Below are 18,440 nucleotides of genomic sequence, written 5' to 3'. Positions count from 1 at the left end.
ATGTCATTTGAAATGTTTGCAATCATTGAACACACACAGCCGGCACGGAATACGAAATAGGAGTAAAAAACATAAATTCCATATGAAATCAGCTCGGCTGAAGATAAGTTTTTTTTAACAAAAATCTGTTAAAAGTAATAAGGTTTGCATAAATTCGCATAATTTAAATTGAGATTAATAAATTGTGAAGTTGTTACATATGGAGTGGTACGAAATAGCAGTAGATGGTGGACGCACTGTCAAATTCTCGTCGCGAGTGCCACTTTCGGGCACTGCACAGCACCAAGAGCAAAAACAGTTGGAACAGAACCATAGCGACGTAGTGTCTGAAGAAGATTGTTCAGGTAAATATTGACTTAGATTTATTACAGTTTCCTAATGCAGCTGTTAACAATTGTTTCTGTCTACGATACAGCGCCACAACAAGGAGGGATTATAAAACGCGGTACATGGTGTTGGCTATCTAATAGCAATGAATTAGAAATTAGAGCGCTACGTACTGGACAAACTATTGCTACCTATGGGTTTGTGGAAACACGAGGCTATGACAGCTGTTATATTCGATGTGTAGAGGAATTATTTCCGCAAACTAACGAACATGTTCTTTTGGCTGTATGTTTGGAATGTTTTCGTACATCCGGACGGGGTTGTAGCTTTATAGCAATATATTCCATAGAGCATAGTCGAGTGCTGAGCTGCATAGAACTGCCTCTACATATAACCGCCGCAGCTTTTATAAATGAAAATTGTTGTCGACGGTCGCTATTGCAAAATTTCGATGGTTGCCTTGCCGTTGGCAGTGAGGAAGGTGTTATTTTATTATTAGATTTGAATATCAACAAAATATTGAACGCATGTGATGAACGTATGAAAGGGCCAAATAGACAATTAACTGATGAAATAACGGAATGTCAGATATCGGATTATAATTTGCCGCTTGCCGAGATACATCGATCTTTTCAACGTGCGCGTAATGATGGTGTACACTTTGGATTACAAGTAGAGGGTAAGTCTTAAAAAATTACTGCATAGAACATTTTTCCAAATTATATTTAAACCACTATTATTAAAAAATATTTCTTAATATTTATTAAGCTTAAAATAAGCCACACAAATTTCATTTATTTTTTAAACTTAAATCATTTGAACAGTAAATTTTACTTGTTTAATTTGTGTTATTTAACCATAGAAGAAAAAAAAAAACAAAATGTAATGTAATGCTACTTTTGGAAGTCAAAGTACCTTAAATTCTATGTGTTTAACTGTGTGTAGATCTTTTAAATCTACAAACTATCAATAGTAGATAAAGTAAACTAATTAAAAAAAGAAAATTTGTAAGTAAACAAAAAATTCAATTGAAATTAAAAGTTCAATGGCATATGACCATATATGAATATAAACTAGAACGCGATGAGATGTTGATATGATAAAATAATGCGTTTAACATTCAGCGTTTATTCGTCACTATGCTTAAGCTCCACGTCTAGCATACCGCAAATCATATAGGACAAGTCATCCGGATCCGGATCACCATCGTCCCAGAATCCGGTCTGGTCCACATCGTTGAAGTTATCGTAATTAAAAGTCATTGCCATCTGACTACTGTTTTCATCGGCACCGCTGCTTAGATCCATCAACTCGTTCTCTACGACAACTTTGTCCATTTCCGTGTGAGGTAAGCGCAGTAAGATTACACTTTCGATATGTTTTGCCGGTAACGGCGTTAGACCATGCTGAGTGCGTAAATGTTTCATCACATTGCGACGATTTAACTGCATATAATTACATATCTTACAAACGCGCATTTCAATTTGACTGGCGCGTGCATTATATATATAGTCTTCGAGTAGTTTTCCACGTTTTCTACAAGGTTGATTTATGTGCCCCATCATTGCGGAACGGGTTGTTTTGCGTGTATTGCAACCACTGCAACGAAAAGCGTATTCGCCAGTATGCATCGAATAATGTTGATACCAATATGGTATCTTGAAGCAACATGTCTTATTGCAAAATACACATTCCGCTGCATATTGTTCCTGGCCATTCATGTAGGGACGCATCTCCAAAATTTGGCCGCCTTGTTTGCGCACGCGTGCCAAAACTGCTTTTGGTAGACGTGAAACGAACACTTCATTATCCGGATGTTCATTGACGTAGTGCGATACTGTGCGTGGAAAACGTTTATTACAAAGCTTGCACCAATCGCTGCCTGCATGCCAATTAGCGTCAACATTTTTAGGCACTTTTTCATCCGGTTGAATTAGTAGTTCATCATCAATGCTAGTCGAATCACCAGATGTACTATCGCATGTAATTAGCTCTGGCTCGCTTTGCTTTGGTTGCATTTTTACAATGGTGAGATCCTGCTTGCGCGGCCGACCACGTTTCGGTCGGGGCGCATCTTCATCCTCAATGACGATAGTGGGCCTTTCGGTGCGCTTCGGTGCAGCTAATAAACGGGTTGGTACTACTTTGTATATACGATGTGAACGTGGTTCGTCATCTTCAAGGCCCTGTTCATCATCGTCATCGATGACAATTTGACTGTTGGTGGAGGTACTTGTGAAATCAGTGAAAATATTTTTACTGCGACTTTGTGACGAAACACCTGAAAAAGAAATTATTTTTATTTATAATATTTTTTTATATAGTTCACATTAAAATTTACCACTAGTGATTGCAGCTGCTGTTTCCCCATTTTTCCCACGCAATGATTTGGCAAACATTTCTAAGTAGGCACTTTCAAATGATTTGACTTGTTGCTCACGTTGTCGTTTCGCCTCCAGACGTTTCTCTTCCGCCTTACGCTGCACCAAAGCCATCATCTGCTCATCTTGTCTTCGTTTGTCAGTGGCAGCTTTCTTCTCAGCGGTAGGCGTTTCATCATCATCCGCTTCCTCTGGCTCATATAAAAAGGTTTCATCGTAACAACGTGTACGGTGTTGTCGCAACGATTTTCGTCGTTCTCCCTGACCAGTATTACTTTCTTCCACTTTTTTTTCGTAGTATTTGGCTGGCGTGTATTCCTCATCGTACTTATTTCGTTTCTTCTTATCATCGATCACGTCGTTGGTACCGCCATATTTGGCTACCAGCTCTTCATAGCTGCTCGTGCGCTGCGTTATACGACCGGTACGCGCATCTGTCATTAATGTGACATTGTTGCCAATTTGTGTACAGGCGGCTGTACAAAAACGCATACCTTCTCCCGATAATCGGCAGTCATTCAAGTAAAATGCATTGTACATTTCACGCCTAAGCTGCGCGTCCGCAGTACCATTGGATGTGTAGGCTTTGTTATTAAGGGCAATGCGAAGGTCTTTGATGCGCAGGAATACTTTGTACTTGAGTGCAGTTTGCAGTAGTACCAGGCACGAGTGTGAAACGATCTGTTGCGGGTCGGCAAAATTCTCGATGAATTCTTCCAACCATTCGCGATATACTCTCCGCCCTAGTTGTTGCGTAATCAGTATTGGCGACGTTTTAGAACCTGTCGATGTCGATGAGGTGCCCTGGGTAGATGCGTCATCCTCTTCCTCCTTAGAATTGGTAGTCCGTCGATTAGCATAGAAAGCATTTGGTATGATGATATTTTTGTTTGAAAGAGTTGCGGCAAAAGCGGGCGGATTATCGGCTGTGGTAGCAGCGGCCGGTAGTAAATTTACTGCATTTAAAAAGTTTGACTGAGGTGTAGGCTTGAAGGTAGGCGGGAAAAGTGTAACACTCCTAGGTGTGTTTTGGACACCTCCAACAGGCGCGGTTGAATTGGAGGGCAATGTGCGAGCAGCTGCAGTTGTCGAACCACGCGCACAAAGTTGATTTACTTTTAGTGATTTTGACGCTTGCGACATTGGCAATAGTGTGCGCTTTTTGCCTGCAATAACTGCCGGTATTTTAACCGATCTGGTAACTGTTGGCATGATGATACGACGATTGCTACGTCGATTTGCGTTGCTGCTGTTTACCTCGTCCTCATCGGAACTGTCAAGTAGATTTATGGTCTCTGTAATAGATTTAGTTGTTTTAATTGTGGGAGGCAATTGTGAAGTTGTTTTGTTTCCTTGAATGCGTTTTTCTTTGTTAGCATTTTTCTTGTCATTAAACGTTTGAGTTATAGTTGCATCCGGTGTAGGGTCGACAAGCAGCTTACCGACTTGTCTCTCGTCTTCATCGTCTGTATCCAAACAAATAGGTGAATTGCGCGATTCGATGATTTCTACATCATCATCATTATCGTCAGGGCTTGTGAAGGCATTTTTAACGCCGGACAAAACAGCTTGAGTAACTTCCACACTATTTACAGTAGACGTTGCCTTGGTTCCCGGACTTATTTGCAGATTAACCGTTTCTAGTGTGCTGTCCACTTGTCCAAGTGGATCGTCAATATGGGTTGTTTCTTCCAACTCTGGCGGATTATCTATCTGGGTGTGAATTTCTATTGCGAACTCTACATGTGAAGAAGTATTTTCCTCTGTGCTACATGTAGGCGTATCGCTGCTTTCCTCGACCTGTGGTTGTACCGTACGCACTTGTTCAAATGTACTATCTTCGTTATCATTTACAAGTGGTTCCTTCAAACCTTCCGTAATGTTATGTTTACTTTTGCCAACTTGCACCGAATTCTTCTTGTTTTCGTCTTGAATTTTGTCGACACTGTTTTCACCTCCACAGTTGATAAGCTCCTCTTCATCCTCTTCTCCTTCAATACCCGCCTCTTCGGTATGCTTACTTTCCTTATCTTCCTCATCATCACTATTGTGTCCCACATATTCTCCTTCGTCAGCTGAGTCAGGTAAAATCATTTCATCTTCTACAGTTTCTTCAGGAATTTTTATTAATTCAATACCTTCATATTCCAATTCTTCAACGTCTTCCGTTATAAGTTTCTTGTGTTCAATTGAATTTTCCCTTTCTTCACTTTCTTTAACGATTTCCTTAATTTTATTAAATGCATCGGAGGTTTCTAATTTACTGATAGCTTTAGGCTTCAAAACATCATCTTCCTTATTAATTAATGTATTTTCGCCAGTTTCATCGAATTTCGCGCAATCATTTGTCAATTCAGCACTTTCTGGCGCATTTTCCTTTATTGGCTTCTCGTGTGCTACAGTGTCTTCTTTAAAAATTTTTGATTTACTTTTATTTTGGTTTTGCAACGTTTCATCAGCATTTTCAATATTTTTGTTAACTGTATCAAAGGCTTCGCAGCATTTATTTTCCTTGCCGGTTGCCTCATAATTTTTTTTACATTTATCCTGAGTTTGAATTAAACTTTCTTCATTCACTGGTACTTTATTTTCAATTTCCTTTGTAGTTGTTTCGAAGCTAGTGCGCTCTGAAGTCTCCACGTTTTCCTTACTGGCCGCATTGTTCTCATTCTCATGTCCGCACTTCTCTGCCTGGCTCAAAGTGATGGGCTGTAATGTGCCATACAAAATTAAAATTCTTGAATAGGTACTATAAATATTTGAACTAAATTATATATCGATTGTATATATTCTTCAAATTAAATTGTTGATTGTGTAAAAATTTAAAATACTTCGGCATATTAAATAAATTGCAGTATTTTTCATTTACACACCTTATCACCATGACTATTCCTATCAAATGTCGCTGTTGCCGTCAGCGCCGGCGCCGGCGTCGGCGTCAATGCTTTTGTTTTATCGTTGTGTAGTAACACTGCATATTTGTCCAGTTCTTCAAGTGTCAAACTATAATATTTATTAAAAGATGTAATAGTAATCAAAATAGCGTGTTTTCATGTTGCATTTGTTTATACCTGTCATCTACAGCTTCTTGACCACATAATACTCGCTGTAGTATTTTCAATTTCTGCAATTCTTCGGTGTTTTCTTCTGGTAATGTTGTATTTGTAATACGTTGTTCCAAGTAGGGCAAAAATTTTTGCATTTCATTGACTTTGTGCGTATAGTCATTTTGTTGTTTTTCTGACTCTGTGACCGGCCCCATACTACTCCTAATACAATTCAGCAGGTAATCGGTAAAATTGGCTTGTGTTTTATGTGTGTATGCTTGTTTAACTTTTTCTCCAAAAATATGCCAAAGTTTTTACGTGAACACTTGAAAGCGTAATTAGAGAAAAAAATTGTTTTAATATTTTCATTATTAGATATAGCTTTGAAACTGTTTTTAAATGTAATGAAGGAAATAAGTCTAAATTGTAGTGAGAAATTGTCTGCCATTTTAATTGTTTGTTTCGAAGCCAAACTGCTGGGTCATTTGCAAATGTTTGTGTGAGTTAATGTGCTGTGCGCATGCAGAGCGAATACTTAATTCTTCTTTTTTTCTATATTGGCCTAGACACCGGTTATAGCCGAGTTTACAACTACATACTATTATTTTCTACAATATATTTATAAAACATAAACATAACCAAATATTTTATATTTTTGTTTTCATTTAGTTAAGAAATAAAATATATAAAATGCTTCACATAAAATATATCATTAAATTTTACAAAAAAAATTTAAATTAAATAAATGATGAAAATAGAAATATTTAAGTTTGCTTTTGATGTTAAAATTTCTGTAATTAAAAGACGTTTTTTAAATATTTTATTTATCATTGTCGATGTTTTTTCATGCTGCGTCTAACATAAGGAAAAAATTAACTTTTTTAAATTTTTAATATTGTGCCCAGCAGTTTGGCTTCTCACAGAGAAAAATATAAATTTTAAACACACACGCAGAATCGCAGCAGCAACAACGCGTATAAAAACTCATAGAAACACACCTTTACAACTTTGTAGCTGCTGGCATGGTCGGTTATTGTCGCACTGCCGCCACTAGCAGCCAGGCATCCCCTAACAAAATAATAGTAGAAATTGATGATGCCCTCTTAGAAGTGGCGCCACTGTTGAATATACGTATATAATTTTCCTGCACCGCTTGGATATTTTTGTACGCTATGCGTACTTTTTATAACAACACAGCTTAGAATTGTTGAACGCTTAGTTTGTAGAGCTAAATTTTTTATATTTACACCTTGAAGTGTTAATTTTTTTTAACTTAAAACAACTACATTACACTCTGCACGCACAATCACAAATTTTGTCACTAGTCTCAATTTTTTTCATTAATTTGCCGCTGACAGTGCTTTATTGCGCTACATTGTAAAAAGTATAGTACATATTGCAAAATGTATTTGAAAAGAGTAGTAAATTTAAAAAGTAGTAGAAATTATATTTTCAAAATTCTTTGTTGTAATAAATAAATTTAATATTTTATTTGGGAAAAAAGTCAATATAATATTTTTTTTTTAAATTTAAATTAATTAATTATCTCTTACTACGATTTTTAATATTTGATATATAAATTTTTCAATGTGTTCGTATAAGGTAGTAGTAGTATCGTTACAAGGTAGTAGGTGTATAAACGCGCAAAGGCCACACTATTAAAATATGAAAATTGTCCTCAGGGTTGCATTTGCAATAAATGCCAGTTATGTTTTGATGAGTTGACGTAAGTCAAAATGAGAAGTATTAAAAAAAAAATATTTTTTTAAATACTCCTAAAGTAATATATTTATTATATTATGTAAAATTTTTGAATATATAAAAAATAATAATAAACATAGGAAAATAATTTTCAACAATAACATGATATATGTAAATGAATGTATGAAATATATGTATATATTTTTTTAAATAATTTTTAAGAATTAATAAACTCAAAACATTAGGATAAAACATTACGTTTTACTTATTCGTAACTCTTTATTGAAGTAGTACCATTTCTGCCCATTCTTTCTATAAAGTCATCGACACTCCTTGCACTGTTCAATGCTTACTGCCCATCGACTTGTCCCTGGGTCTGGCCATAGGCCTGGAAGATGGACGTTTGGCCTTTTACGATTTGGCTGAAATGCAGATAATACACGTAGCCACGCCACAACCACAACAAGCAATCGCCCCAATAGTAAAGTTATCCTATCTAGAACCTTTGGATGATCCACGGCATTGCCTTTATGTGTGGGCAATGCACGAGGATGGCGACAGTTTGACCGCGGTATTGCATACGCTAATTTATGAGAAACGTTTGGCGGAAAAGGATGGTTTCTACTATTTCGAGGTATCTAAAGTGTAATATAATAATGTAAACACATCTAAACCAGCTATTTTTAGACATTCCTCACAGGTACAATACGTTTACAACTACCGTTGGAGACCAGCAAGAGTATTGCCATTGGTTGCCAGTCAATTTATAAAATTCAAAACGCCAATCTGCATAATAATGGTGTAAATCTAAATACGACACAAACAGAGGAAGATGGTTATTGCTTATGTGCGCTCACCTGGTTTTGCACGCAAGAGGAGAAAAATAAGTTACTTATATTTGATTTGAATCAATGGTATAAAGAGGAAATGCCATTTAGTATAATGAATCAGAAATGTCCCAGTTATTTAGCGGGTTACGTGTTGAGTGGGCGGCAATGTGCTCTTAGCGCTTTTCTTAATCCTAGCACTGTGGCGCATTTCAATTCATTGCAGCGCTTTGAAGAGCACTTCTATCCCAACTCGCTTAGTTTCGGTGAGTATGATTACTATGTTTACGGCCGAAAAAAAACCAGGTCTGGGGATAATTGAACTAAATTGTTAGAGGAAATACGGGCCTGACAGGAACTGTTTCCGGTCTCACCCTCTCTCTTTCGCTGACAATGTACATTGTATATACCCAAGACTTTTTTTATATCGAATTGTATTTATTTTTTCTTTATACTTTCAGATTGTCTACTCTTACTGCCGGACAGCTCACTTGGCTACACCTGGATAGGTGCACAAAATAAAATCATCAATATGTTGCGTGCCAGTAATTCGAGTATTTTTCTTGAGCCGGATATGTATTTTAGAGAGATTCTGCGTACACGATTATTACCGCAATTTTCCGAACTTAATGTGGATTCCACTTTCTCGCGGGTATGTAAACACTAAAACTAAATAATATTCAATAGCACACAAACGTATCTAGCAATAACAGTCACCCTGGGTATCTTGATATAAGGATGTCGATAGATACTATATCATGAATTCATTAGCGAGAAAAAGCTATATATTCATCTTTTTGCTACCAATTATTTAGTAGTTAATAGGCTATTGTTGTAGTCGAAGAACACGTCTCTGAAGTAATTTGGAATTTGATTTTGATCGGTTAGTTTGTACGGCAGCTAGATGCTATACTGGTCCGATTTGAAAAATTTTTCGGATACTATATTTTTATCGTACGTAATAATGTATTCCAAATTCCGTGAAGATAGCCTGTAAAATAAAAAAGTTTTCCATACAAGGGCTTGATTTTGATCGGTCAGTTCGTATGGCACCTATATCTCATAGTGATCCCATATCGACGGTTCCGACAAATGACTAGCTCCTTTGTAAGAAAATTTAGTGTTTTACATCGATATCTTCAAAAATGCGGGTCTAACACGAGTATATATAGAGAGACTGACATGCATAAATCTACTCAGCTCTTCATGCTGATCATCTATATATTTGTTTTTAAAGGCTATTCAGGATATAAAAACTGGTATAATAATAAATAAATTGTAAAATTCTTATTTAAAACCCCAGCATAACATATGTATATTGATTTAAAAGTATCTATTTTGTATTCATAGCTCGCTATCTTCGAAACGATTCTATCGGTCGCTTTGGAACACAACTGTTTCAGTCTTCTTCGCGATTGTGCTAAATGTTGGGCAGATGGCAGTTTCATGGGTTGCAACTTCACAGCCACCACAGGCATTTCGCTGTCTACACTTACCGATTGGATCTGGAAACGAGCAACCGACATTAAGGCACGTTGCAATGACCTTTCAAAGGGTCTATTCGATTTTGCTGGTTTTCCATTGGATCAACGTGAGCAGAAAGAGTTGGGCTTTTTGACTCGCCAGCTGAAACGGCTAGGCGATTTACTCAATGAGGTACTAACCACAGGCAAACGTTATATACCCGAAAACGGTGAGAATAAAAAAAAAACATTAAATACACAATATAATGCAATTAATATATTTATACCAGTTTACCACAAGCTCGAAACGCAACACAAATCATTAAAAATGGCTTCCGAGTATCAGGATGTGTTGCTCTGGTTGCTGAACATTGGTTTACTACCAGAAATGCAACAAAATCGTAATAATTTTAGCTTATACAAACCGTATGGCAAGAACAAAGTTGTCTACAAGGCTAACCAGTCTAACACAAATGCTATACAATATCCCTACGATGATTTGCAGAATCTCTATGCGCGTAGACGCGAATTCTTCGCACGTAGTAATGAAAATTTCATCTCAAAGAAGACTGGAAGTTGTCGTCTACTTTTCATCGATGCACTTATATCACATGAATGTAAGAGCGATGGTTTGCGCGAGTGTTGGCTGGAGAATGGTGGCACTGGCCTGTATCCACCACCATCCATAGAGGCAATGCTACGCGTTATGCTTGTGCCTGAACTAGAATTTGAAAGTAAATGTGCGATTTTGTTGTACTTCTTTTTGGACTTACACATGACCATTGACGAGCAGGCGCATAAAGAAATAGTCGAGAGCTTTGTAAAATTCCCAAGCGTTTTCAAGCTGACTGCCACATTGATTAAGACGGTGCAATCACTTTGGAATCTGGACCATGGCTTATTTCAGGTAAGTGCAATGGCAGCTATGATCTCGAATCTCTCGACCAATGTATTTTTTGTGGCGTTTAGACTTAATTAAAATTAATGTTATAACCTAAGAGCTCAACAAAATTAACCGATCTGGTCGCCTTCCGGTTACAAAACACGATGCATTCCTCTTAAAGCTGCTATGTCTGCTAGGTTACTTTCGTAGGTGGTCAAATAAATAGCATAACCTGGCGACCTATGCTAACTCTCGCCTAGACCATCTGCCTATAATTATCCCGATCGAGAAACCTTCCGACTTTATTTCTGTGGACCTTTGTTAACTTTAACAAAGCTAAATCGGCTTCACAGAATTTACCGAGAACACCTTCACCGCTCTATCCATTCCTACGGACGTAATCGTTGGCGAATGTCGATACCGCAAAGTGATTGCAGCATAAGCAGACAAAATGGTTAGAGCACTTGAAGTCCTGTGATCTCTCCACCGCCGTGAGTAAGCTTTGAATAACTGTCAAGCTTTTGTCTAATACGAAAATATATGATGACCGCGCTGAAATTCTATTCAATGGTCATGCCTCTTTGGACCCGAAAAAGTGCCCGAGCTATTTTAGCCGGCAATTCATACTTCACACTTCGGTAGACAAAGCCAAACGATATCTTACCCGACGGCTGCGCAAAATGCCAAAAGACTGCGCACCATTTTCTTTCACCGATGAGGAGTGTCATTAAAAAAAGCGAACTCGTCAAAATCCATAGGCCCTGATGGAACTAACATGTTAAAGCACCCAGGTTCGAGAGGAGTCAGCTGAGGACAAAGGTCCTCAACCTGTCGCTGACCACTCTTCAAATACCCAATGTAGGGAAAGTCGGAAGAGTGGTCCCACTACCGAAACCTGGGAAACCCGCCAACAAAGGGAGTCCTATCGTTCGAAAACTCTTCTCTCCCCTGTAGTGAAGACACTTGAGGCCTTGCTACTCCCGACCTTCACACACCACCTAAGCCTAGCAAACTACCAGCATAGCTTCCGAAAAGTGCACAGCACCACCACAACACTTAGCGTCATAAACGGACAGATAGTTCGGGCCTTAACCAGAAACCACTCTGCAAGAGGACGATCCTCGTAGCGTTGGACAGTCAATCACACAACAGTACTTGAGAACATCGAAAAAACTACGCTCCCTCCAGGACTGAAGATATATATCGTCCATTATCAAAAATTCAAAATTCAGAAGAATTAAACATAGGGTGGTGTCCACTCCCCGTTACTGTTTAACTTCTACATCTCGAAACTCTTTGCATGCTCTACTAACCCAACTCACCTAACACCCCTCTCCCTTTGATCTGACCCTGTCGAAACTGCACGTTTCTTCGGCTTTCCGTTAGATGACGTTGACGACAATCCATTCTATCCTTACCACCAAACGGGGACTAGGAAACCGTTAAAAAGACAACAGTCCCCGCATGTATTCAACGAATTCTTTGCATGTCCAATATAACCCGTTCATCTAACACGAAACAGCAGTATCCTAAGCGTCTCGTTAAACGAATTCGATGGCAACTAACTTTGATACCCAAATAGGGTTTTAGATAGCCGATACAACAATAACAAGAAAATAGGGTTTTTAATTTATTTCACCTTTCTCCAATCGCATTCAGCCCGCAGTCGATGAGTTCATATCGCCCTTCAACAACAATCAAACGTATAGCCAGTGGATGCTAGAACTACTCATCGAATCATTGTTAACGCAGAATGGCGCACATTTTGCCTTGCGAATCCTCGAGGCACGTCCCACACTCATTTCGCCCGTACTCAAATTGAAGACTCTGCTTGCAAATGAGCTCATTTCAGAAGCTTTTCATTTTGCACGCACCAACCAGGAAGACACACTGTTGGAGCTCTTCTTCAAATGTTGTCTCTGCGCCGGTAAGTACGGCGTCATACGAGATTTGGCGCTCAATGAGCGAGAAGGACAATTGGTGCAGCGCATATTGCGTAGCAGCAAAACACATGGCGCCGAAAACTTGCATTTCGTTTACCTGCTGCAAAAGTCCAAATATATTGAAGCTGTTTCCTATATGGATGAACTGTCGCGTACAAAGACGTTACGAAGTCACTACGGCAATGAGAGTAGCATTTCAGGCAACACTGACACGCCAAACTTGGTGCTGTCCGCCTTCAATACAACAATGGCGCCTGTGACACAAGGTTTGACCGATGTCTACTTTCGCATTAAGAATAAAATCAAGAAAAAGGAAACGGACAATCGTTCACCTGTGCCGTTAAGCTGCCAATTGATTAAGCAAAATGCCAATAATTTGCTAGGTGGCATCTACCACAGCTCCGCTTTGAGCGCACACTTTGCCACTTATTATTGGGGTGAAATTGACGATGAACGCCGTGAACGCAATGACGCGCCACTTAACTCACTGCTAAGTGCGAATAATGCGCCATTCCTGCGTAAACCACAAGTAGACACTTGTCATTTACCGTTAGAACTATCTGCACAGACTGGCGTTTCATATCCGCAGCTGTACAGATTGACCGAAAAGCGTACGCTGGTAGAGCGCGAGCTAGAACAAGCTGACGCGACGGAAGACTTGCCGAATATTATGTTGAATACGACTGCGCAACCGCGTAAACGTCGGCGTTTGCTGGGTCAGGAAATCGTGGATGATTTGGGTCACTTCATGCAGATGAACAAAGCGGCACAACAGCTGACAGCACACGGTTTCGATTTGAAGGACGCTGATGATACACAAGCGAAAGTGAGTGAACCAACCGTCGTCGCTACTACGGATTATCTCATGCAGCCGCTGAGTACACCGCGGCGACATATGGTGACTTGTGATGAAAGTCGTGGTAATTTGTCAGCCACTTCGGAGTTGCACAGTATACTGAAGACCAGTAATACGCCAGAGAGAAGTATGCGTGCGCAGAGTGCGCGCCGAGAATTGCACACAGCAATGGACGAAAGTAAAAATTTACGTTTCAAATTACCGGCCACCGATATAATGGAAGAAGAAGACACGCCAGTTAAGATGCAAGACATTTCAATGCCACAAGAAGAAAAAGTAAGATCTCTTAAAATTCATAAAGATTACGATGAAGCTGTCCACAAACGACGGGTAGTAACCACAACAGCGGTAGACGACGAAGAGCCCGCCAGAAGTGAAGTAGTACCAGTTAGGAAAGCTGAAGAACCGAAGAAATCAACACAAAAAGATAGCGAAATAGTCGACGACGATCCAGTGGATGAATTGCTCATTGAGGTGCGGCATGAGAGACCACCATCTGTTCCACACTCTCCAGCGAAACTCAAATCAGTTACACGTGCCGTCCCTGTGGAGTCCAATGCTTCCAAATGTAATAACAATTCCGGAGGAGACGAGGATGACGATGAAGAAGAAGATTTCTACTCACCCTTGTCCTCACGTAATAATTCTTTGCTAATGGACAGTGTGCGTTCACCGCTTTCAACGCAACTTAGCACATCAATTAGCTTAACCTTCGAAACGGCGTCTTCGAAATTATTTCGTTTTAGTGGACCACAACCACGTAAACCACTTGCACGTCTCTCAGCCGAACGTAGTCAAAGTCGTACACCGGAAAAACAGGTGCATGCAGAAGAGAAAAGAGTCGATTCTGAGAAGAAGGAAGAAAACGCAGCTGACGCTCAAAAGTCTACGCAGCAAACGGGCATTGAAAAGGAATCAAGCAGTGGTTACGTAAGCGCGAGTTCTTCGGGTATCTCGAAAGCGGTCAACACTTGTATGGTGGACAAACCGAGTTTTCAGATCACATCAATTATGTCTTTAGCCAGCAGCGACTTTGTGCCATACAGCTCGTCATCGAAAATAGCGGCTACCCAGTCAAAATTCAACTTTGAAGACCCAAAGCCACAAGCACAACGTGGTAAGCTCTCAGAATGCAGCACATTGGTTGGGAGCTTCAGTGTGGAGGAAAGCGTATTTGCAACAGAACCTGAAAAAGTCGCAAAGCACACGCCATTGAAGACGTCTAACGAGTTCGCGCAACCAAAAGCGGTACACCATTTACAGGCCAATACTACGCTAGGCATGAGTTCATACGAATTTACAAGTGCCGATGTGAAATCACAACAAACACCGCCCACTACAAAACCAGAAGAGGGTAGCGACAAACATAAGGCAGCGATCTTGAAAGTTATGGAAACAGTTGAAGTGATGGACATGGATGAGCCAATAGAGGAAACACAAAACGATACGAGCGTTGATAAAGAGCAGCAAAGCCAGAACGTCCAAGCTGGAAATGTTTTCTCAGTCGCCGCTACAACAGAGAGTGACTTATATGCAACAGCACTTGGATTGCCGACGCAGCAGCATACAACAGACGTGAATATTGATGATAGCGAAGATTCAAATGATGTGGTTGGTCTGTATGAAAATAAAAGCGAGGCAGTGGAAAAGCACAGAATTAAACATGCCGCCAACGATAGTGACAGTGACGTAATTATCTTATCATCCGCTCCGTCATCGCCGAATATGCATGGCGATCAAGCATTTGACTCCGATTCTGAAAGCGATGACGACGAAGACCAGTATGGAGACGATGGAGAAGAAGAAGATGAAAATGATGACGAAGAACAAGAGCGGATCTTTAGCAAAGATGCGACCGAAAATTCAAGTTCGTCTATAGAAATTATTGAAGAGAGTAACAGCAGCGCAGGTAATGGAGTCGAGGAAGAAGAGGACAACGCATCAATAGCAGAGGAACCAATACCACCAGGAGAGCCCGAAGTAGTTGTATCCGTTGTAATTGAGGATGAAATTGAACATTTCGAAAGTCAAGCAAACGATGGAGCGGCAACTGTAACGCAGTCAAAGGAAGCCAATATCCCAATTGGCCATGATGCCAGCGAAGAATCATCTCTACATAGCATTTGCGAATCAGTAGAGAGTGAAAGCCGCATTGTCGTTGAGGATGCCGCTTCGAGCTGTGCTGATTACGAAGAGTTAAAATTGCGCGAAACTGTTATATTTGAGGAGTCCAACGAGGGAGAACAGACACTGTCTTCTACCAACCTAGAGCTGGCTTCTTCATACTTCAGCAAGAGCATAATTGCACAGAATGACGGCGAGATTTTAATTGAAGAGTTGAAAGTGAGCGCTTATAATGCAAGCTCGAAAGAAGTTTATGAAGATCTTGGTGACGATGTTTTTTACTGCGACGCTGAAACAACAAATGAAAGCATTGAAACTGAAGACTTGGTGGAAACGGAAAGAGCAGATGAAGTAGCCAGCACTTCCGCCGGAATCGTAAAGCAAATAGCTAAGGTTGCTGAAAAGCGAGACGATGAGCTGAGAAGCGGCGACGAACCTAAAGTCGAAGTAGCTGTACCAGCTGGCTCTGAAAATGCTGAAAAGACTGAGGAAATAAAACAAGAAGCAGCAATATTTGAGACCTCAGTCGCTGACGCAGTAAATGCAGAAGGTAAAGGGGAATTAGAGGATGAGGAGGAGCAAATTAAACTGCAAGTAGAAGAAGACCTCAGTGAGGCTGAATTAACGGAAGTGGAGGTGGACGCAACAAACAAAGCTACTGAATTAAGTATGTCTTCGACGGTAGAGAAGGATAATACAATGGATACAGATACTCCTAAGGATAATATAATGGATACAGATACTGCTAAGGATAATATAATGGATACAGATACTACTGAACATGAAAACACAACTCTGCTATCAGCAGATGAAAGTCAACAAAAATCAACACAAGCAGCGCAAGGTGCAAAAGCCCAGCAGCTCGAAGAAAAACAAGATGGCCAAATGACACATGTTGAAAAACAAAAAACAACCCGCGAATCTCCCGAGCCTACAGAAAAGTCATTGAATTCAACGCAAACATCAATTGAAACAGTTTCTTTTAAACGTTCACGTATAAGCTCACGGTTAGAAGAAAATGAGTCAGAAAAGCTATTATCCACTCCTACGCGTAACCGATACAGCCTTCGTGGCACTTCTGTACCCCCAGCTCAAGTGGACTCAACGATTAACACACCGCTAGACGAGGTTAGTACCCCGCGTCGTCATACACGTGGTATTTCAATGCCACCGCAGACCACTGAACAACAAGTACAAGAAGCGGCGGCACTTACGCCGAATATAAGTGAAAGTCGACGTCGCACTCGCGCTAGCTCAGTACAACCCAATGAAGAGAGCGCTGCCCAGCCTGGTACGCCGCGCACTCGTCGCAGCAGTCGTGGAGTATCAGTACCACATGATGTCGATGAAATGGCCAAAAGTAGTACGCCTGTGCGGACTGGACGCGGAACTTCAGTACCACCGCCGGCCACAATTGTTACTCGGCGTCGTTCAAATTTGCTCGATGCCATCAACGAAAATACACCTGTGGTGGACTCACCATCGGCGCGTACACGTTCGCGTTTACGATTGAATTCGGTCGAGAGCGAATTGGATTCTTCCATTGTGAGCGGTGGTGAACAGGCGTCACAAGCGAAACGAAAACGTCGTTCTTCAGTATCAAGCAGCGTCTCTGAGCAACCAACTACACCGAGCAGCAGGCGTACACGACACAGTAATATAGTAGGTGCTGCTCCCGCTGCAGCGGCAGAAGGAGAGTCTACTACCGAAGTTGGTACACCTCGAAGCCTGCGGCGGACAACGCGAAGAATGAGTGTTAATACGGAAAATCTAGATGAAACACAACCATTGGAAGAGCACGAGCATGAAACTGACGAAACTTCAAAGTCCAATAAGACTGCAACTGAAGCGGCATTATACTCGTCAGCGCGACGTTTGACACGCACTCAACTGGCTATAATGGAGAAGTCGGCAGCACTTATTAAAAATGCAACCGTTGAAGGTTTGCGTAGTGGCGATTCAATATCATCCCCCACAAATAAGCGGGTCAGTAAGCGGCGCAGCTCGCGTTCTACCGTGCCGGATAGTGATGATGTTGAATCGATTTCATCGCACTTAAGTAATGTTTCTGGTGCACCGAAACGCCGTGTGACGCGTAGCTCAGTTAAGGACAAAGTACGTACAAGAATACGAATATGAGTTATTGTTCTTATTGCAACTTTATTTCTCATTTCTTTTTATTAGGAGGAGAATGACGATGATTTGGTGAGTGTTGCTAGCTCAGTTGGTAGTGAACGCGCATCTAAGCGGCGCTCGAAAGAGTCTAAAAACTCGCCTAATACTACATTGAGTACCATTCAAGAAGATGAAGCGGAAGGTCGGTATACTATATTAAAAATTTATTAGCATACGTCTGAATATAAAATTTTGTAGATGAAGCGGGGAGGAAGAAGCGATCTCGACAGCCCAGAAAAAATGCATATAAATCACGAGAAGAACCCAGTACATAAGGTCAATACTTTTTTTATTAATTAATTTTTTTGTTGTTGCAATGTAAAATTGGAGTGAAAGACCAATAAAGAGAATAATCATTGGAAAAATTCTAATACTACAAATATAAATGAATATTTTTAATGCTTCGCGTTTGCATTTAAAAAATATACAATATTGTAAACTTTTTCTCAAATACATATTTTTTAAGTATTCGTTTTCGGATTATTATTTTTTTAAATTATTATTTTGGTATTTTTTAATAAATATATTTTATAATTATTATTTTAAAATTTTTTAATTATAATTTTCTTTTTATTTTTTATTATTTTGTTTTTATTTTTTATTGTTGCTATTATTTTTAGTTTATTTAATTATTATTATTCTAAACTCTTACTATTATATTTTTTAATTATTATTTTTTAGTAGTTTTTTAAATTACCTTTTTATTGCCATTT

At 39.8% G+C, this 18,440-nt stretch overlaps 2 protein-coding genes across 2 annotated transcripts; one reads left to right on the top strand and one right to left on the bottom strand.

The window, feature by feature from the left end:
* The first annotated feature begins 18 nt into the window (after positions 1–18).
* On the top strand, positions 19–18,113 carry LOC105231977 (uncharacterized). The gene is made up of 10 exons (XM_029552800.2): positions 19–344; positions 416–1,006; positions 7,777–8,090; positions 8,144–8,549; positions 8,745–8,935; positions 9,634–9,976; positions 10,037–10,653; positions 12,289–17,667; positions 17,737–17,869; positions 17,926–18,113. Exons 1-10 carry the CDS (start codon positions 200–202, stop codon positions 18,000–18,002), a joined length of 8,196 nt encoding a protein of 2,731 aa, XP_029408660.2. The 5' UTR covers positions 19–199; the 3' UTR covers positions 18,003–18,113.
* LOC109579955 (uncharacterized) lies at positions 1,047–7,114 on the bottom strand. Its single transcript, XM_019992380.3, has 5 exons — positions 6,754–7,114; positions 5,780–6,080; positions 5,582–5,711; positions 2,669–5,417; positions 1,047–2,608 (listed from the first exon to the last, which is right to left on the bottom strand). Exons 2-5 carry the CDS (start codon positions 5,968–5,970, stop codon positions 1,455–1,457), a joined length of 4,224 nt encoding a protein of 1,407 aa, XP_019847939.3. The 5' UTR covers positions 5,971–6,080; positions 6,754–7,114; the 3' UTR covers positions 1,047–1,454.
* Positions 18,114–18,440: the final 327 nt, after the last annotated feature.

The sequence above is a fragment of the Bactrocera dorsalis genome, chromosome 4 (genome assembly GCF_023373825.1).
Source record: "Bactrocera dorsalis isolate Fly_Bdor chromosome 4, ASM2337382v1, whole genome shotgun sequence".
In the NCBI taxonomy this organism is placed as follows: Eukaryota; Metazoa; Arthropoda; class Insecta; order Diptera; family Tephritidae; genus Bactrocera; species Bactrocera dorsalis.
This window is presented reverse-complemented; position numbering and strand designations above follow the sequence as displayed.

What these genes read in the sequence shown, in the direction of transcription:
- LOC105231977 (XM_029552800.2), top strand. Translation starts at nt 200, where the DNA reads ATGGAGTGGTACGAAATAGCAGTAGATGGTGGACGCACTGTCAAATTC. An exon ending in TCCCAACTCGCTTAGTTTCG is followed by an intron (nt 8,550 to 8,744) that starts GTGAGTATGATT and finishes TTATACTTTCAG; the next exon opens with ATTGTCTACTCTTACTGCCG. An exon ending in TGGATTCCACTTTCTCGCGG is followed by an intron (nt 8,936 to 9,633) that starts GTATGTAAACAC and finishes TTGTATTCATAG; the next exon opens with CTCGCTATCTTCGAAACGAT.
- LOC109579955 (XM_019992380.3), bottom strand. Translation starts at nt 5,970, where the DNA reads ATGGGGCCGGTCACAGAGTCAGAAAAACAACAAAATGACTATACGCAC. An exon ending in GGAATAGTCATGGTGATAAG is followed by an intron (nt 5,418 to 5,581) that starts GTGTGTAAATGA and finishes GGCACATTACAG; the next exon opens with CCCATCACTTTGAGCCAGGC. An exon ending in AGCAGCTGCAATCACTAGTG is followed by an intron (nt 2,609 to 2,668) that starts GTAAATTTTAAT and finishes TTTCTTTTTCAG; the next exon opens with GTGTTTCGTCACAAAGTCGC.